The sequence below is a fragment of the Anolis carolinensis genome, chromosome 2 (assembly GCF_035594765.1).
Source record: "Anolis carolinensis isolate JA03-04 chromosome 2, rAnoCar3.1.pri, whole genome shotgun sequence".
Taxonomy (NCBI): domain Eukaryota; kingdom Metazoa; phylum Chordata; class Lepidosauria; order Squamata; family Dactyloidae; genus Anolis; species Anolis carolinensis.
The window spans coordinates 35,810,313-35,831,391 of NC_085842.1; the positions used below are offsets into that span (position 1 = coordinate 35,810,313).

Consider the following 21,079-nt stretch of genomic DNA (forward strand, 5'->3'; position numbering starts at 1 on the left):
GCAAATGTGGTCCCTATCTTCAAGATGGGCCCGGTTCTGTTTAACATCTTTATTAACGACTTAGACGAAGGGTTAGAAGGCACGATCATCAAGTTTTCAGATGACACCAAACTGAGAGGGATAGCTAACACTCCAGAAGACAGGAGCAGAACTCAAAACGATCTTGACAGACTAGAGAGATGGGCCGAAACTAACAAAATGAAGTTCAACAGGGATAAATGCAAGATACTTCATTTCGGCAGAAAAAATGGAATGCAAAGATACACAATGGGGGACGCCTGGCTAGACAGCAGTACATGTGAAAAAGATCTTGTAGTCCTTGTGGACAACAAGTTAAACATGAGCCAGCAATGTGATGTGGCTGCTAAGAAAGCCAATGGGATTTTGGCCTGTATCAATAGGGGTATAGCGTCTAGATCCAGGGAAGTCATGCTACTCCTCTATTCTGCCTTGGTCAGACCACACTTGGAATCACACTGTGTCCAATTCTGGGCACCGCAGTTGAAGGGAGATGTTGACAAGCTGGAATGTGTCCAGAGGAGGGCAACTAAAATGATCAAAGGTCTGGAGAACAAGCCCTATGAGGAGAGACTTAAAGAACTGGGCATGTTTAGCCTGCAGAAGAGAAGGCTGAGAGGAGACATGATAGCCATGTACAAATATGTGAGGGGAAGTCATAGGGAGGAGGGAGCAAACTTGTTTTCTGCTGCCCTCCAGACTAGGACGCGGAACAATGGCTTCAAACTACAGGAAAGGAGATTCCACTTGAACATCAGGAAGAACTTCCTCACTGTGAGGGCTGTTCGGCAGTGGAACTCTCTCCCCCGGACTGTGGTGGAGGCTCCTCCTTTGGAGGCTTTTAAACAGAGGCTGGATGGCCATCTGTCGGGGGTGCTTTGAATGCGATTTCCTGCTTCTTGGCAGGGGGTTGGACTGGATGGCCCATGAGGTCTCTTCCAACTCTACTATTCTATGATTCTATGAGTTGAAGTCCAAAACACCTGGAGAGCTGAAGTTTGCCCATGCCTGCTATAGGACTCGGTATTCCCGGATGGCTTCTCATTCAAGTTATAACCAGACCTGACACTGCTTAGATTACAAGATCAGATGGGATCTTGTGCCTTTTGTCATTTAGGCACAGTGAATTAACTTTGATCCTCCAAAAGAACTGAAGGGATCTTTTACTTTTCTTGTTCTTTCCTCTGAAATACATATCTAACAAATTAAAAAAACACAAAGGTGTATCAGTGACATACATATACAAAGGTATTTGTATGTCATTGATATATGAATCTGTATGTATACTATATGTACAGATTTTTAACATGTGTGTATGTTTGCATTGTGTGCCTTCAAATAATTTCCGATTTATGACCTGCTAGCCAGTCCCAAGGTTTTCTTGGCAAGATTTGTTAAGGGGGATCCTTCTTTTTCTTTCCTCTGAGGCTGAGAGAGTATGACTTGCCCAAAGTCATCCAGTGAGTTTTCGCAACCAAGTAGAGATTTGCACCCTGATCTGCAGAGTTATATTCAAAAACTTACCTCATTCTAGTATAGATGTATTTGTATACGTATGGAGCAGCGGAGATATCCGTGGCATGCACGTATCTGGCATTGCTAGGCTGCCTTTCAGAACTGGCTGGTTTGCCCTAGTAAAATCCTGCTGCATCCCCTGAGCTTGAATCCTCTTCCGACGCTGACTGCTCATTATTTAACACAAGGCAGCAGCGTACAGGCCGATTACCATTTTTCCCGGGAAGCATGTTGTAAAGGGTGTAGGAAGGTCAGGAGAGGGAAAGCACGCTTTTGTAGACAATTAAGCTCGAGTTGCTTTGTATCTGGAGTTCAAGGCACAGAGTTTTGGCAGAGCGCCTGCTTTCCTGCCTTTTGATGGATAGAAACATTGCTCTCTTCTTCTTGTTCTTCATCTTCTCCGTGTAAGTGCTCATCATTCGCTTTGTTCCCCTTTCTCCTCCCACAGGAAGGAATCAAGTCAGGAATTGTATAGCCTTCGCAAAGATTGCACATACATTTGGGGATCCGCGTGGACCGCGCACCGGAACAGATGGATAATGGAGACTGGGGATATATAGTAAGTATTCCAGTTGGGGAGGGGGAACATTTGCCTCCCCAGGGATCCTGTGTTCATTCATGTGCCAATCTGCACATGTGTTTGTGTTGTGCAAAACCATCCCTTCTGTGCTCTTTGCACTGACAGCTGGCCATATGAATACACTCTGTTTTATAAAATTCATCACATTCAGCCAGACACAGCTAGTTGGTTTCCTCTATCAGAGGAGGCTGAAGGTTATGTTGGTTAAAGGAATTTCAGCTTCAGGGCTTGAATCATAGCATTTGAAGAGACCACAAGGGTAATTCCAGTCCAACCCCATTCTGCCATGCAGGAAAATACAATCAAATCATTCCCAATAGGTGGCCATTCAGTCTCTGTTTAAAAACCTCCAGAAAAGGAGACTCCACCAGACTCCAAAGAAGAATATTCCACTGCCGTTATGGCTCTTTTCATCAGGAGGTTCTTCCTAATGTTGAGGTGGAATTTCTTTTTCTGCAATTCCTAGCCTCTACTGATCTTAAAGTTATAAATATAAATTAAACTTTATAACCTGCCCTTTCTCCCCGAAGAGACTCAGGGTGGTTTACAAAAATAACAAAAATGTCAAACATTCAATGTCCAAAAACAAATAACAGAAAAACAATAGTCAGAGCAAGGTAAAACATAAAATAAAATAAACTCAATATGACTTATAAACAGCAGAAACTAAGGGTTAAACTAAATAAACATAAAAGTGTGGGGAATCACTTTTGGGGGGGATTCTGAGTGTTGCAGTCCAAAAACTAATGTTTCCAAGTTCCATCCATACTACAATATACCTGTATATGCTACTTTTCCAAGGTACTAAAAGACTCTATTCATCATTTGCCCCTCTTCATATTTACTCTTGTCAATTCTCTTTTTAACATTTAATTTGTATTAAGTTTGAAAAAAATGCAACTTTAATCTAACCAATTGAAAATAAAATAAAAACACAGGCACTAAAGTAAGATAAACAAAACAAGGGATCAAATACAAAGATATAATCCCCCAATACTCATAACTTTCCCACATTCCTGTATTCTCCCTTCTTTTTAAAGATACAAAATACAAAAAACCCATTAAAAACAGCTCTTGTTAATTCTCTGTGAATCAAAAAGTGATTTGACTTTGGTGCCATTTAATGATGCTCAGATTTTATAAAGTCTCTCATCTGATACACAAAAAGCAATTGCAAATGTTATCGTTTATTTGCTACTTTTTTACTCCGCTTTTTGACAAAAGAGCTTCTAATATGTCTGATGTACAAGTCAATAAAACAAGACAGTCCTGTATTGCAACTTTGCAATCTACAAAGAATACGGAGAGGGAGGGAGGGGGGGGGGGAGAGAGATGAGAAGACTACTGGAAATAAACTCATAGTTCAGTTCTAAATGTTAAATATTAGTTTCTTATAGTAAAAAACTGGAATGGAAACAGTTCCAGGATAGAAGGAACATAATGGGCATGGTCTTCTTATTTTCCAGATGAACATACCCAGCTTCCTCATCCGTTCCTCCTAGGGCAGTGGTTCTCAACTTGTGGGTCTCCAGATGTTTTGGCCTACAACTCCCAGAAATCCCAGCCAGTTTACCAGCTATTAGGATTTCTGGGAGTTGAAGGCCAAAACATCTGGGGACCCACAGGTTGAGAATTACTGTCCTAGGGCTTGGCTTCCAAACCTTTGACCATTTTGGTTATCCTTTTCTGGACACATTCTAGCATATCTGAAAGGACTGATACTTCTCCTTTCTCCTTCAGATGACTGAACCAGTCACTCTCAATGTGGGAGGCCACTTGTACACGACGTCGCTGACCACACTCACCAGGTATCCTGATTCGATGCTGGGAGCCATGTTCCGGGGAGACTTCCCCACTGCCAGAGATTCTCAGGGCAATTACTTCATTGACCGGGATGGGCCGCTTTTCCGGTACGTTCTCAATTTTTTACGGACCTCAGAGCTGACTCTGCCTGTGGACTTCAAGGAATTTGATTTGCTTCGAAAAGAAGCTGATTTTTATCAGATCGAACCTTTGATACAGTGTCTTAACGACCCCAAGCCTTTGTATCCTGTGGATACTTTTGAGGAGGTGGTGGAGCTTTCCAGCACACGCAAGCTTTCCAAATACTCCAATCCGGTGGCGGTGATCATAACGCAGCTCACCATCACAACAAAGGTCCACTCGTTGTTGGAAGGGATTTCCAACTATTTTACCAAGTGGAATAAGCACATGATGGATACCAGAGACTGCCAAGTTTCTTTTACCTTTGGGCCGTGCGATTACCACCAAGAGGTCTCTCTCCGTGTCCATCTGATGGAGTACATCACGAAGCAGGGTTTCACCATTCGAAATACAAGAGTCCACCACATGAGCGAGCGAGCGAATGAAAACACAGTTGAACACAACTGGACTTTCTGTAGACTGGCCCGAAAAACGGACGACTGATACCGTTTGTTCTCGTCTATTATTTGTTCACTCTCCAAAAGCGAAATAGCCACTTCTCAAAACCATGTATTTCAGTGACTGGAGTCTGGCCTTGACCCTAAACAGCCTCGGAGAGACTCTTCTTTTATTTTATTCTTTTTTTTTGGTTATGAATATTTATTATTTGGTTTTTAGAGACTGGAGGATGGACATGCTGTGGCCTCTTGTCTTTTGTCTTGTGAGAAACGTATGCATGTGCCTGCTTAAAATGTTAAGTCTCGTTTTAAATTAAAAGATGAAGCAAAACAAACACAAATCATTCTTAGAGACAACTTCAGAATTAACTACCTTAAGATCCCTCCCTTTCTTACAATGCAGTATAAGGTGCTAAAAACCACCTCTTGATTGGAATGGCATTTATTTAATGCTATCACATACCACTGGGAATGAAAGAGAAAATCCAGCTCACACTGAACTAGATTGAAATGAATGCAGATGGTATAAGAGGAGCTTGTTTTGGACACGTTTCCTCTGGGCTGTACCCAGAATTGTTTAGATGTAATTGGAGGAAAAGCTATCATCATGTAATCTAATCTAGTTTTCCTTGACCACAAAACCAGCAGTATTATTTAGTTACCTCCAAATCCTCCCATGACCATTTCCTCCTGTCCTCGGTTTTATTTTTTTAAATGCCATATTTGTCAGTTCTGATGATTGCTTTTTCCCCTATACATTATAAATCAAGCAACCAAATATTATCTGAGCTATGAAGGTATAATTAGAAGTATTTATATTGGTTTTGAATGCAAAAAAACATCCCTGTGGTAGGACTTCTTTATTTTTTAATGCCTGGTGCAATAATGATTCCCAAATGTAATGCTTGCCACCAAGAAGCTAATAAAAACATGAAATATGGAAGCCAGATCTGCAATCTTTTGTTTGTGCTTTTTTAAAGTTAATGTTCCAGGAAATGTAGGAGGCACAGAAAATGAATCAGCTTCTGTGAAAAAGGAAAGAGGGAAATCATTAATTTTAAAACCACTAGCTGGGATTTCAAAACAACATTTATGATAAGGTTTTACAGGCAGTCCCCGAGTTACAAACATCTGACTAAGGCCCCTTCTACACTGCTGTATAAAACCCAGATTATCTTCTTTGAACTGGATTATATGGCAGTGTAGACTCATATAATGTGGATTATCTGCTTTGATAATCTGGATTATATGTTTATTATTACTATTATTTTTTTTCGTGTCCGGAACAACTTGAGAAACTGCAAGTCGCTTCTGGTGTGAGAGAATTGGCCATTTGCAAGTACATTGCCCAGGGACTCCCGGATGTTTTTGATATTTTACCATCCTGTGGGAGGCTTCTCTCATGTCCCCCCATAGGGAGCTGGAGCTGACAGATGGGAGCTCATCCGCTCTCCCCCAATTCGAACCGGCAACCTTCAGGTCAGCAACCCAACTTTCAGGTCAACAATCCTGCCAATACAAGGGTTTAACCCATTGCGCCTCTGGGGGCTCCTTTTATTATTACTGTAGTATGTTTTCAATTGTGTTTTAGCTTGTAATCTTTGTTTATGCTGGTCTTGGTTCCCATGTAAGCAGTCCCAAGTCCCTTCGGGGAGATGGTGGTGGGATATAAAAGTAAAATTACTATTACTATTATTATTATTATTGTTATTATGTCAGTGTAGAAGGGGCCTTACACACAACTCCTAGTTAAGAACGGGGGTGAGAAAACGGGAATGAGAGGAAATCTACTCCTCGGAAGGGAAATCCATTCCTGTGAAAGTGATCATGGGGAAAAGGGTCTCCATTGAAGCTTTACCACCAATCTTTGCTTCCATGACAACCCAAAATTTTCAAAATCCACTTATCGCAGGGACAGAAAGCGAGGCGAAATCTTTTGAAGTGGGGTACAGACAGCAAAATAAACATTACAGGAGTGTCAATCCCTCCCAATGCAATCCAAAACTTAAAAAATGGCTGGAGTTATACTTCAAAAAAAGTCTATCTGTTCTGACTTACATACAAATTCAACTTAAGAAAAAACCTACAGAAACGATCTTGTTCTTAACAAGGACTGCCTGTACTGAACTTAATTGGGTTTCGGTAACTTAATTTATAAATAGCAATCATGCGGGACAGTACAAATATGGATATAAAGCTCTAAGGTTCCCAGCCCATGGAGCAGTTCAGGACACAAAAGCCACTTTTTCTTTATTCCTAGTGGTTATACCAAATTGATTTCTTTTAAATAATTCTTATTCATTATTAGATTTGTAATCATACACCGGCATGATTCTGTCACACGTGAGACTCTGCAACCCAGAGAGAAGCCACTGACTCACAGATTTTCTGTTGTCTCTCTCTTCTTCATATCCTTTTCAAGCTCTTGTCGAGTTTTGTATCACTTTAATCTAGCTTGCTGTTCTGTACAGACCTGAAATAGTGGTTTGCAACAACAATCCAGGGTTGGTTTACTTACCAATTGGCTAAAGTTTGTGTAGAATCACAACTATTAGTTGATGTATGGCAAGCAAAGGATCATATCACCTAAATCTTGTAGCTATTCTTGTTGAAGGGCTGTGGGAATTGTACCCCAAATACGAAACCTCTTCAAGCTTTGTGTGTGGTGGGATTTTGTAATACAGGTTGAGCGTCTGTAATTCCAAAATACTCGAAAATTGTCCACAAGGGTGGACATCTGTGCTTTTGCATGGTTCACTAGCATCAGGCTACCTGTATCAAGTGTCTATGAAACATAAATGAATTTTGTGTTTAGACTTGGGTGCCATCTCTTAGATAGCTCATTATGTATCTGAAATAAAATCCAAAATACGCAACACTTCTGGCGCCACGTATTTTGGACAAAGGGCACTCAATCTATAACAAATTTAACTTTGTGTTTGTTACATAATGAGCTAAAGAGTGGGATTTTTTAAAAAAAAGTAATTTTCCCATAATTGAAAAACAGTTATATTCATAGTTTAGAACAGATATGTGAGTCTCATAGTGACTATGAGCTAGGAGACTTTCTGATAGCCTGTTTGAGAAGAATAATTATTGCAGCAGTAATAATGCTTTCCTCACTCTTCACAAGCTTAATTAAAATAGTCATGTCTGCCTTTTGCTCTTATGCCATTACATGCAGTTATTCTTCTGCCTATGGCAGATGAAGCACACTTGTGCCAGTAAATAGGGTGGGTTTTTTTTAGTTTTTAGCCTGATTTATTTTTTGGTAATGAACATAAAATGGAAAATGCATGAGAAATAAAACTCAACCTCTCAGGTGGCAAAGCATGTCTGCTATGGGAAGTGGCTTGACCAGCCAAATGTTGTTATTGTCTGAAAATTGCGGCAGTCCATAACTGTATGCCATCGCTCTACATGTGGTTTGAATTAAAATTCAGCTTGCTTATTTATTTATTTATTTACATACTTCTTTCTTTATTTAATATCTTGCCTTTCTCCAGTTATGGGGTTCCAAGGTCACTTTCAGTGTCAGATTAAAACAAAAATAAAATTAAAACAATATATGGTTCAGAATTTTAAAAGGAATTAAATGGGACAATCATATTAGAGTACTCAAAACAGTTTAAGATAATAGCACTCTATTAAAAGATCCTTCTATCTCAGTTTTAATAGAAAGGTTTTAGCCTGTTTGCAAAAGATGGGATCACAAAGGAGGCCAATCACAGTATCGGAGAATCAATGAGAAGAGACTCTTAGATCCTCATCAACCATATCTATGATGATGCTGGGGGGGGGGGGGGGGGAATAGCTTTCCCTTAGCAATTAAAATAATCTTTGTTTCCTGCCTCTCTTCACAGCTCAAGGCAAGGCACAATATAGTTAAAATATATAGATAAAACAAAGTACCACGGAAATACATTTATTAAAAACAGACAACAAAGGTTAATACCAATCTTGGTAACTGGCATCTGTCAATTTCGGAGGTGAAGTTTTTGGATAGTTTTCTCTTTTAAGAGATGTTTTTGCCAGTTCCTTCCATGGAAATGTAGTCTACTGCACCTGATGTTCATGGTTAGCATCTCCCATCCAAGTGTTAATCAGAGCTGGCCCTGTTTAGCTTCCAGTTCAGCTAGAACCATGTGTCTTTAGGACAGGCATGGGCAAACTTCAGCCCTATGGGTGTTTTAGACTTCAACTCCCACAATTCCTAGCTGCCAGTAGAAGTTGTGGTAGTTGAAGTCCAAAACACTGGAGGATCGAAGTTGGTGCTCATCTCCATTTCTAAGCCGAAGAGTCGGCATTGTCCATAGACGCTTCCTGGGTCCTGTGGCTGGCATGACTGCATGGAGTGCTGTTACCTTCCTGCTGAAGCGGTACCTATTGATCTACTCACATTTGCATGTTTTCAAACTGCTAGGTTGGCAGAAGCTGGGATAGCATCGGGAACTCACCCCCATCCGCAGATTTGAACTGCTGACCTGATCAGCAAGTTCTGCAGCTTAGCGGTTTAACCCACTACACTACCACAGCTCCTTTCACTAACACTAACATGGACAGGTCTTTGAATTCCAAAATAAGAGAAAGATGCCAGAATGTGGGATACTGGCTGATGAAATTGAGGGTTGCGAGGAGGAAAGAATCTTGCAAAATTAACTCAGAACCAGATTTATGTATTCTTAACAGCACATGAAGGCATGTAGTAGTTTCATCCAATATTAATTTTAATCTTTATTTGTACTTTTAAATTCAGTCAACAAGAGACTTTGAGGACTCATCCCATAGATGAAGACTCAGAGTTCTACCCTAAAGCCATTCGCTTGACTCCACCAATCTTTGATTTTTCATGTTTGCATAAAACAATGTTATTTCAGTAAGAGTAAGGACACATAATAGCATATGTATTTATTTGCACAGTTCTAGTTTTTAATGAACCAGACACCAAATTAAAACAATAATCAACATTGAAATACATTAACTCGCTCTGCCCTGTATGTACCCACCACATTTTGGGAGTTTTTAAGCCAAGAGACTAAATTGCTTCCATTTTAACTGATAGTATATCTTTTACAATAAAAGCCATTTTAGAATTGCACAGAGCTCACTGAGAGCTCACGGAGGACAAATGCAACTAAGAAGAAACATCTCAATCTTTACTTTCAGCCAGACAAATTCAAATAGTTTTAGCCATGACAGTCTTCTAGCTGATTCAGATTCACAGCATTATTTATTACATTTAAAAACTGTTCTCACATCATAATGGCACTTTTCCCCATCAACAATGCTGTGAGGTGGTTAGGCTGGGAAGTAGTACCAGCTCAAGAGTGACCCAGTGAATTTATTTATTAAATTCATATATCACTTTTCTGCCCTAAATGCATGTAAGACAGCATATAGGGGCATTGTTTAATTTTTTTAATTGCCTAAATTTCTATTTTTATAATTAAGTGGAAAACTTGCAGTCCTTCGGGTTGCTTTTGGATTGCCACTCCTAACATTTGGTCATGCTGCATGGGGCTGCTGGGAACTGTAGTCCAACACAATCTAGATCCCCACCTGAACTGATAGTCCCTACGAGAACAGACCATTATAACAATATTTCTGAATGGGAATACTCAGTAAATCCCATTAATTCCACAGATTTATTCTGGTTGGGACTAAAAGTGAGTTTGGGCCAGACCCTTCACTACCCTGTTGTGTCATCATTCAAGGGTAGCAATGGGGACATTATTGTCCTAGTTCTATATTATAGTTCCCACCAGCCCTAGCCAGCATGGAGGTGATGGGAATAGGGCTACAGGCCCCCACTTCTGCCACAGAGACATTAGTGGTGCCCTAGACCTAAGACTGGTGAATAAGACCCTACAATCGAGATTGGGCTGCCCACAGACTGTTGGCAGCGATTGCTGTGGACTGTGGAAAAAACCCTTTATATTCAAGTCATATGAAGATACAACGGTTCCTACCCAAAAGTTAGCTGGATTCTGCCAGAACACCTTAACAGTATGGCTGGAGCCGTACACCCAGCTATTGCATTTGATGCAATAACAAAACACCCAGCTATTGAATTTTATGAGTTGGAATTGGGCATCAGGAAAAGGAGGCGTCCTTGTTTCATTCTCCTCTTTTATAACTTTGACAGGGCATTCTTGAAAAGTGGCTTCAAATAGGTTTCAAAGACCCTCTTGTCCTGTTGGGAGACAGAAAAGGACAGGCATAGGAGATTGTCAATAGACGGCAAAAATAGAACAGAAAAGGCTGTATCGTATTTTTTTTCACACAGCCACACAATTTCTTCCCTAATTCACAGCTTCCACTTCATTGTCTCCCTCGATATTGAAAAGCTGGACCTCATTAGCTTTTATTCATTCTGGAAAGCATAATCTGCAGCTGAATGCTGTGGACAGACGGTAGATCACTTGGACCAAAGGGCATTACAAAAAGGAAAGAAGGAAGGAGAACTACATAGCAAGCTAAGTGTTTGAGCAGTCCTCCTTTATCGTAGCTGGAGATCCTTTCCATTCTCCATGACACCCATTTGATGGTCTCCTAGCTTCTGAATGCCTTTTTCCTTCTCCATTCTATAATGTTAAAATGCCTGTCTGACTACCTCATCACACTAAAGAATGTATCCACTTTAAATCCGGTTTCTGCCTTGTGCAGAATTCTGGGGTTTGTAGTTTGGTGAGGCCCAGGACCTGTCTGGCTGAGCTATTTAAAGCCCTCTCCTTAAAGTGGATTTAAAGTGGATCCAAGCTCTAGTGTGATTAGGTCCCTAAGGCTTCGAAGAAGCTTTAAGCTAATATTAGGCTGGTATTTTTGATCCCATCCCTTTTGTCCCAGTTGGATTGAAGGAGGCTCCTAACCCTTTGCTGTGACTCATGCTCATCAACTAAGGCATTGCTCATATGGTGTAGATTACACAACCCAACAAAAAATGTTTCTTGATGTCTTGGTTTATAGGCCTGTTCCTGGGGTTATTTGGGGTACTGATTCAGGAAATTGCATTGGATAGACCACATCAACTCCAGTGTCTTAGATGTGGTTCTGTTGGCATGGTTAGCTATGGGTGAGCAGATAGTCACTGGTATATGGCATGTTCTGTATTTCAAAAACTAGAGTTGATGGGGGTAAACTGGTGCCATTTTTGGAATCAGCAGATCAAATATACCCAGAAAATGTGTGTTGGTCAGTGATATGTATTAGATAAAGGCATTTTTTTCATCTCAGGACCGACTTGAGAAACTGCAAGTTGCTTCTGGTGTGAGAGAATTGGCCATCTGCAAGGATGTAGCCCAAGAGACGCCTGGATGTTTGATGTTTTACCATCCTGTGGGAGGTTTCTCTCATGTCCCCGCATGGAGAGCTAGAACTGACAGAGGGAGCTCATCCCGCTCTCTCCTTGGATTCGAATTGCCGACCTGTCAGTCAGCAGTCCTGCTGACACAAGGGTTTAACCCACTGCGCCACCGGGGGCTCCTAGCCAGATAAAGGCATGAAGGTTATTGATTAATTATGGAAAAATGCATACAAACTCACAATCAACCATTCAGAATTCTGTATTTATAAACTAACTTGGAAAGAAGGAAGACTTGGAGGTGCAGAGGCCCAAGCAGTCTCTTGCAGCATTCCTGGGTCAGGGCTTTCCTACTCTCTCACTTTGATCCTGACACTTCTTCCATTTTGTTGCCTGCTCTTTCTTGCAGTAGTAAATGAAGCCCTATCCCAAACTGATCTCCTTTGTCTGGACTGACCAATGAGTGCAATGTTCTTACCTGATTATTGGTTGGGGACTTCTTGGCCCACTCGTAAAGGCGCTCATAGACCCGGCCATCGTAGCTTCCAAGGGCTGAATTTAAGCTTGTGTCAGTGAAATCAAACACATCCACTAATGGCACAGCATCTCTCCTGGGGAAAAAAGAGAGAAAATAATGTTTTCTTTTATGAGTCACCATTTTTGCCTCTCAAGGACTATTCAGAGCCAACTACAACCCATACAATCCAAATAAGCAGCCTAAAGTTATATTACAACAAAGGTACGCACAGTGAGTGCAGCATCCAATTAGAAAAAAGGGGCTCACAAACAAACACAGTTTATCAGGATCATTCGCCTGCCTGTAGGCATCTCCGGGGATGGAAAAATAATATGCTGGTGGTAAAAGAAGTATTTGGGTGGAGGGTCTAAACATGTGAAGTCCACTATAGAAAAAGAACTGCTTTCACTTCAATAGATCTTCCCTGTCAAAGAGGGGATGCAGAGCCAATCATTCACATCAGTGTTCACATCAATCATTCACACCTGCGCACCCAGGTGAAAAAACACCCAGGTGAAAAAGAGTGTATGTAAGTATGCAAGGCATGGAATAGATGAGTCAGGGGTATGCAGGTTGCAATTGTGAAGCTGTCACTTAGTATTTCCAATTTCAAACACACATAATAACAGAAAGTGTGTATCATATTGGGCGGGGGGGGGGGGGGGGAGCATAGAGAACAGTTTTTCCATTCCCTCCTATTTTTTCCACATAGTGATGTGAGGGAGAGTAAGGAAGGAATGGATTCAGGTTTAGTCATCCAATAATAATTCAAGCTTTAGTAAGATGATAAACCAGGCATGGGCAAACTTTGGCCCTCCAGGTGTTTTGGACTCCAGCTCCCACAATTCCTAACAGCCTCAGGCCTTTTCCTTTTCCCTCCAGGTGTTTTGGACTCCAAAACACCTGGAGGGCCAAAGTTTGCCCATGCCTGTGATAAGCCGTAACGACAGTGTATGGAATGAGTTCTTTCTGTGCTCTTACTCTATAGCCTGAAATAAAAATTTATCGAGATTCTCCAACCAGGTAGTCAAAATGCTTGTAGAATTAAGTCAATATTTAACATTCATTTTTGTCATTTATTTTGCTAAAAAAGGAAGAAGGGATTAGGAGTGTGCCAGAATACTGGGGACCCATCCAGGTGAGCAACTGTTGCACTGGAAATACCTATGACCACAGAACCGCAGAAGAGTCCAGGAATATAAGCAGTTTGTTGTAAAACACACAAAAAACATATAAAAAACAGGAATGAGAAAGGAAGATATATAATCCAAAAAGGTTTAGCAACAGGTGATAACCAAACAATAATCCAAATGTCTCATAAAGTTCCTGAGGTGAAAAGGTTCAGGAACAGCCAGAAATTACAGGTACACCATAAGTCCATAAACAAAAGATACAACTAGTAAAACTTGAACAGGAGTACATGAACAGGAACGTAGAAAATTTCAGAATTAAAATTATTACAATTTATTACAACAACATTTATATCCCACCCTTCTCACCCAAGAGGGGAGTCAGGGCTTGATTTGAACCAAGAACAAGAGAACTCAGGCTTAGCTTCACACTCTAACACAACATTATTGCCTGAACTGCCTTTAAGGTAAACAACTTGTTGTTTAATAGCCACCCATGAAAGCATTATGTCTCCGGTGAATTTTCTCCCCAACTTTCTCACATAATCTCTCAGCAAGGAGTACTCTGATTTGTAAACAAAGACTTTTGTTGATCTCCGTAGCTGCATGTGGTTTTTCCTGGGAATGCTCTTCATCACTCAGCTCTTCACTCAATTCCTTATCTGCTGTTACCACTTCTGGCTCCTAGGCCTGGACTTGAGGCCCTGCATATTCTGAGTCAGTTTTCTCACACAGAGAAACATCATTTCCCAGACCTGAGCCCCAATCACTTTGTGCCACAGGAAAGTCCACAATCATCAGTTAAACCAGCGTTTCTCAACCTGGGGGTCAGGACCCCTGGGGGGGGGGGGTCGCAAGGAGGGTGTCAGAGGGGTTACCAAAGACCATCAGACAATACATATTTCTGATGGTCCTAGGAACCCCTTTGGCAGAGAAGGCTGGATGTAGGTGAACTACAACTCTAAAACTCTAGATCACTGCCTACCAAACCTTTCCAATATTTTTGTTGGTCATGGGAGTTCTGTGTGCCAAGTTTGGTTCAATTCCATCATTGATGGAGTTCAGAATGCTCTTTGATTGTAAGTGAACTATAAATCCTAGCAACTACAACTCCCAAATGACAAAATCAATACCCCCAACCCCACCAGTATTCAAATTTGAGCATATCAAGTATTTGTGCCAAATGTGTTCCAGTGAATGACAATATATCCTGCATATCAGATATTTACATTATGATTCATAACAGTTGCAAAAATTACAGTTATGAAGTAGCAACAAAACTAATTTTATGGTTGCGGGTCACCACAACATGAGGAACTGTATTAAGAGGTCGTGGCATTAGGAAGGTTGAAAACCACTGAGTTAAATCATCAGCCTCTGGCTGATCTACAACAGCATCTTCCTGAGACTTTGCTATGCAATGCCTAGAAAACCTGTCAATACCATCTCTGTATCCTTATCGAGTAAAAATTAAATTTTTAACAGAAACAAGTATTGCTAAAACACAGGATATGGAATTACAATTTCATACTGGCATCTGCTTGCATGCTCATAGGAAATGAAATCAAAAATGTAAAAAGCACAGCAATCCTGGACTTCTTGCAGCAACGGGAAGGGAGCACGGAAGCATTTGGCTATCTTCAGTTGCAGGTTACAAAAGGAAGAAAATCCTTATTATGATGTGTAGAGTCAAAGCTGTTTGTGGTTTTATTACCCAGAAGATTATTTTAGTTTATTTTTATTACCAAGAAAGCTGCTCTTGGGGTGTTATTTTTTTAAAATGCTTTCTCCTGTGCCCTATAAAGATTGCGTGCCTCATTCAATTTTAGTACAACAATGAAAGCCCTGCAGATATTTTGAATGGTGCGCAAGCAATAGCTTTATCTTTTAATGCTGTTATACTGCTGTCACAACCATGCATTCATCCCACTTATTGGGAGGGATTTGATAAAGCTTTGAAATTAATATTTCTGGGTTATTGAAAAAGCCTACGCCACCGTTTTTGAATGAACGTCATTCAGTGCTGATGTATCCACTTCCGTCAGTAAAAGGAGAGGTCGTAACTTCCATGCTTTTCGAAATATCAAAGTTAGGACAAATAATGTTATTGGATACCTGTTTTTATTAAAAGTTCTTTAGACACCATGAGATAAGTCATCTAAGCATGGGACTGACACAAAAGGTTATGGTTTCCTTCTTACTTTGAACTGTAAACAGTGGCTTTGAAAGCTAAAAACCTGTAGGAACAAAGTAAGCTGGTTTATATTAAAGTAGACCATGGGCTCATTCCATCAAATGTTTTCCATTTTGAAAGGCAGGGATTCTTCAACTACTCAACTACCTATTATCTTGCGAATCAGGTGGAATATTAGCTAGTATGTTGGATTCAAATGTGAATATCCAGGAGAGCCATTAAACTCTTTGTGCTGCCACTTTCTCTCAACTTAGAATCATAGAGTTGGAAGAGACCTCGTGGGCCATCCAGTCCAACCCCCTGCCAAGAAGCAGGAAAATTGCATTCAAAGCACCCTCAACAGATAGCCATCTAGCCTCTGTTTAAAAAACTGTAAAGAAGGAGCCTCCATTACTCTCTGGGGCAGAGAGTTCCACTGCTGAACAGCTCTCACAGTGTGGAAGTTCTTCCTAATGTTCAGGTGGAATCTCCTTTCCCATAGTTTGAAGCCATTGTTCCATGTTCTAGTCTCCAGGGCAGCAGAAAACAAGCTTGCTCCTTCCTCCCTATGACTTTCCTTTACATATTTATATATGACCCTCATCATGTCTCCTCTCAGCATTCTCTTCTGCAGGCTAAACATGCCCAGCTCTTTAAGCCGCTCCTCATAGGGCTTGTTCTCCAGACTCTTGATCATTTTAGTCTTTCTCCTCTGGACACATTCCGGCTTGTCAACATCTCCCTTAAATTTCAGTGCCCAGAATTGGACACAGTCTTCCAGGTGTGGTCTGACCAAGGCAGAATAGACCTACTTCAAGGGACTTTTGTGAAAACAAGATGGAGAAGGAAGAGGAACATAGCCGGACATTGTTAGGGAATTAAATATAATGATTGAAAGTAGGTAAGCTCAGACACTTGCAAATGCATCATTAAATAAACTTTGCATCCACTGCCGGGAAAAAAAAATATATGTGCAGATGCAGAACGGAGCAAGTTTCAAATTTGAAACAGGTAAGTCTAACAGAATGCATGAAGAGAACCCCTTGCCTCCAGGGATGTCTAAATTAAAACGGGGAGAAAATTAATTGCATAGTTAAGGGTGTTATACACAGAATTTACAAATGTATTGGGTAAGATGGCACAACCTGGGGATCACAACCAGACACAGTGAAGACATCTGTCCTTGCGCTTTGCTACTCTGCTGCTGAATACGCATGCCCAGTGTAGAATACATCTCACCACGTTAAAACAGTGGATGTGGCTCTTATTGACACATGATGCATTATCACAGGATGTCTATGCCTTGAACCCTGGAGAAATTATACTGTTTAGCCGGTACTGCACCACCTGACATCTGTCGGGAAGTAGCAACCTGTAATGAAAGGACCAAGGCATTGACATCTCTGCCCCATCCTCCTTGGATATCAGCATGCCAACACCTCAAATCAAGAAACAGCATTTGAAGATCTATAGAGATACTCGCAGGAACACTCAGCAAGCGAGAGTTCAAAAGTGGCAGGTTAAAACCCAGAACCTCAGTCCATAGCTGATACCAGATTAGAAACTCCCTCCTGGGCATACAGAACTGCTGAACAGGCCCCACTCTGGGACCACAAGATGCAGAGCTAATCTTAAGAAATGGGGCTACAAAGTGGAGTCCACAACATGCAAGTGTGGAGAAGAGCAAACTGCAGACCACTTATTACAATGCAGCCTGAGCCCTGCCACATGCACAGTGGAGGATCTTTTCACAGCGACACCAGAGGCACTCCCAAGTGATCAGCTTCTGGTCAGAGGAAATCTAGTAAAATGTCAAGTTTTTATCTTTGTTTGTGTTTTTTAAAATACATTATAACTGTACCCTCATTTGCTTCTGACACGATAAATAAAAAAATGGCAGAAAAGACCATTAGTCTCAGATCAACACTCGAGCACAGCATCTTCACATGCAATTCTGTCAGAAAAACCCAGAGTAGAAGTAGGAACTGCTTTCCCATATTTACCCCTAAGGCCAAAGATCTACTAAGGCAAATGGAGCAGGGGGAATACTGTAACCACCAGGCACTGGTATTTTACATTCTTGCTTCTACTGAGAAAGAGGTACACAATATGTTTGTGGTGAGTATGCAGTAGTCAGCTCTGAAATATAGCCTACAGCATATGGTATTCATTGGTGGTTTCCCATCCAAATACCACCCAGTCCTGCTTAGCTTGTAAGATCAGACAGGAGTTGGTGCCTTTAGGGCAGTGGCTTTCAACCTGTGGGTCCTCAGGTGTTTTGGCCTACAACTTCCAGAAATCTCAGCTAATTTACCAGCTATTAAGATTAAGGAGCCCCGGTGGTGAAGTGCGTTAAAGCACTGAGCTGGAGACCGAAAGGTCCCAGGTTCAAACCCCGGGAGCGGCGTGAGCGGCTGCTGTTAGCTCCAGCTCCTGCCAACCTAGCAGTTCGAAAACATGCCAACATGAGTAGATCAATAGGTACTGTTCTGGTGGGAAGGTAATGGCGCTCCATGCAGTCATGCCGGCCACATGACCTTGGTGTCTACGGACAATGCCGGCTCTTTGGCTTAGAAATGGAGATGAGCACCAACACCCAGAGTCAGACATGACTGGACTTAACGTCAGGGGAAACCTTTATCTTTAAGATTACTGAGAGTTGAAGCCCAAAACATAAAAAATGACTCTTCTCTTTTCCCAAAATGTGCCAACGTTACGCCTGAAGATCCATTTCATACCCTAAATATTTGTTTACAAAAGCATTTTACCCTTCTTTACTGACTCCAAAGAGGTTTAAATAGCCACCCTATGGACCTCCGCTTCCTCAGTCCAAATAAGAAGCAACTGGATAGCTTTGGATGGAGAGATTAAGAACAGTATAGTATATATAGTATAGTTGTGAGCCACTTTGAATCTCCATATGGAAAGAGAAACCGGGATATAAACATAATACAGTAGAGTCTCACTTATCCAACATAAACGGGCCAGCAGAACGTTGGATAAGCAAATATGTTGGATAATAAGGAAGGATCAAGGAAAAGTCTATTAAACATCGAATTAGGTTATGATTTTACAAATTAAGCACCAAAACATCATGTTATACAACAAATTTGACAGAAAAAGTAGTTCAATACGCAGTAATTCTATGTAGTAATTATTGTATTTACGAATTTAGCACCAAAATATCATGATGTATTGAAAACATTGACTACAAAAATGCGTTGGATAATCCAGAATGTTGGATAAGCGAATGTTGGATAAGTGAGATTCTACTGTAATTGTCATCATCATCATCACCATCATCATCATCATAAAACATGAACATGCATTCAGTCCTTTTTAGGGACAGGAGAACCCTCTCACCGAATGACAGGCAGGAGATCCAAGTACGATTCAGTCACCATGGCAACTTGCTCTGTGGAAAGGTAACCATCCTGCATAAAATCTCCCGTATTCAGATACATCCCATGCAGTGCAAAGAGGTCACAGAGATGTTTGAGGATCCTATGAACGTCAGCTTCTCTTTCGTATCTCTGCAGGGCTTTGGCGAATTGTTCCACCACAATGTAGTGAATGTGGGCCTGAAAAGAATTAACAATCAGATGTATATCCCATACAGGAGTACGCTACCATGCAGAAGTATCATGAAACATTTTCAAAGTGGGGGTCCAGAAGGAGAGCTGAAATGAGTAGGTGGCATTACGGGTTTCCCATTCAACATCACAAGCAAGTCTGTACTCACTGACTTGCATCCAGAATTAGACCAGCATCACTGAGATAACAGAAGGGACCATCTCACCATATTCCTCCTCATTTGGGGAGTCTGTGTAGCCAGAAAGAAGGGAGAAGGTGGGAGCCCTAAAAACCCAGGCCACTTCTATACTGCCATATAAAGTCCAGATTATCTGCTTTAAACTGGATTATACGGCAGTGTAGACTCACAGAATCCAGTTCAAAGTAGATAATGTGGATTATTTGCTTTGATAATCTAGATTTATGTGGCAGTGTAGAAGGGGCCTCATGCTCTGGATTCAAGCCAAGGTTCTCACAGACTCCAGGTCAGTAAAAGTGCTTTCCACATGTGTTGTTGTATGCCTTCAAGTTGCTTTTCAATGTAGGTTGTCTATAAGGGTTTTTTTTTGTTTAGCTTCAGGGAGAGAAAAGATAGTTACAAACAAGTCACTGACTCCTACCTCCATTCTGTTTAGTTGGGCTCCCTTTAGTTGTTTCAGGTTTCGAGGGACTCAAGGCAACTCTTCTGTTGTTAGGCCCCAGTAAGTACTAGCTCTCTAAGCAGCAAAGAGCGCCTGAGGGTGGATCTACACTATCATCTAATCTAGATTCTGAATTTAAATTATTTGCTTTGAACTGGATTATATACATTTACACTGCCATATAATCCAGTTCAAAGCAGATAATTCAGATGAAGAAACTGGATTATATGGCAGTATATTTGGAGCCTGAATCTTGCCCATTCTTAGCAGCACCTAAGAATAATGGGTTACCTTTCAATGTACAAGCTGAGCATCCTTTATCAATAATGTATCAAAAGCATCCTTTATCAAAACCCAAAATATCTATTCATGGGTGGATAAGAAAAAGATTTTCTGATGGTTCAGATTACACAAACTTTATTTAATTAACAAAATTGTCAAAATATTGTGTATAAAGTTACCTTCAGTGTACGTATGCATATAAGGAGTATATGAAACACAAATCAATTCATATTTAGACTTGGGTTCCATCTCCAATGTATTTAATTTTCTTGGGATTCCAAAATCTGAAAAACTCAGATTCCAAAATATGAAAAACAAATCTGAAATAATTCTGGTCCCAAGCCTTTCAGATAAGGGATACTCGACCTGTAATTACTTCAAGGTCTGTTGTTATCTGTTCAGGTTCTAATAATACTTCCTCTTAGGCATTCTGAGAAATGCAAAAAAAAAAAAAAAAAAAAAAAAAAAAACAGCCAGACCCACATTTTTTAGTATGTATCAAAGAACCACAAAAATTGCTCACAAAGCAGTAAGTCATGCTGGGCAGTTGTTCCCATGGCAGCTGTCTGCCCTGACTCAAAATCCCACCTCAAAAGAAATTCCAAGCAAAGTCATCAGTTCTGTCCCATTTAACATCTCTCCCATTTAACATCTCTTAACTTATTTTAAGGTGACCCACATTCTGCAAAGACAGATTAATTTTTAAATAAAACACGTTGTTGCTCCTCAACTAGCATATCATATTTTGCTACCGTCTCAAAAAATACACAAAATGACCAGAGTAAGATTCACTTAATGGAAGGGTAGACAATGTACTTCTTTCCAAGCGTTGTTGAGACTACAACTCACAGCATTCTTCATTATTTGTTATACTCTCTAGTCTGATGGGAGTGGAAGTACAATTATATCTGGAGGATCACACTATGCTCATTTCAAAGGGACGGCTTACATCAAAAGCAAATAATAATA

The 21,079-nt window shown here is 40.7% G+C and overlaps 2 protein-coding genes across 5 annotated transcripts in view; one reads left to right on the forward strand and one right to left on the reverse strand.

Annotated features, from left to right (window-relative positions):
- Positions 1 to 7,949, forward strand: part of kctd6 (potassium channel tetramerization domain containing 6) — a 31,825-nt gene extending 23,876 nt beyond the window's left edge. For all 3 annotated transcript variants that reach the window (XM_008105428.3, XM_003217838.4, XM_062969639.1), the window contains exons 2-3: positions 1,982 to 2,092; positions 3,854 to 7,949. In XM_008105428.3, coding sequence (XP_008103635.1) covers positions 2,066 to 2,092; positions 3,854 to 4,540 — 714 coding nt within the window. In that variant the 5' untranslated portion in view covers positions 1,982 to 2,065 and the 3' untranslated portion in view covers positions 4,541 to 7,949. The remainder of the gene's footprint in view (positions 1 to 1,981; positions 2,093 to 3,853) is intronic.
- Positions 7,950 to 9,387: 1,438 nt separating this feature from the next.
- The window catches only part of acox2 (acyl-CoA oxidase 2), a 38,993-nt gene continuing 27,301 nt past the window's right edge, over positions 9,388 to 21,079 (reverse strand). For both annotated transcript variants that reach the window (XM_003217837.4, XM_016991681.2), the window contains exons 13-15: positions 18,978 to 19,195; positions 12,273 to 12,405; positions 9,388 to 10,687 (exon numbers count right to left, since the gene is read on the reverse strand). In XM_003217837.4, coding sequence (XP_003217885.1) covers positions 10,625 to 10,687; positions 12,273 to 12,405; positions 18,978 to 19,195 — 414 coding nt within the window. In that variant the 3' untranslated portion in view covers positions 9,388 to 10,624. The remainder of the gene's footprint in view (positions 10,688 to 12,272; positions 12,406 to 18,977; positions 19,196 to 21,079) is intronic.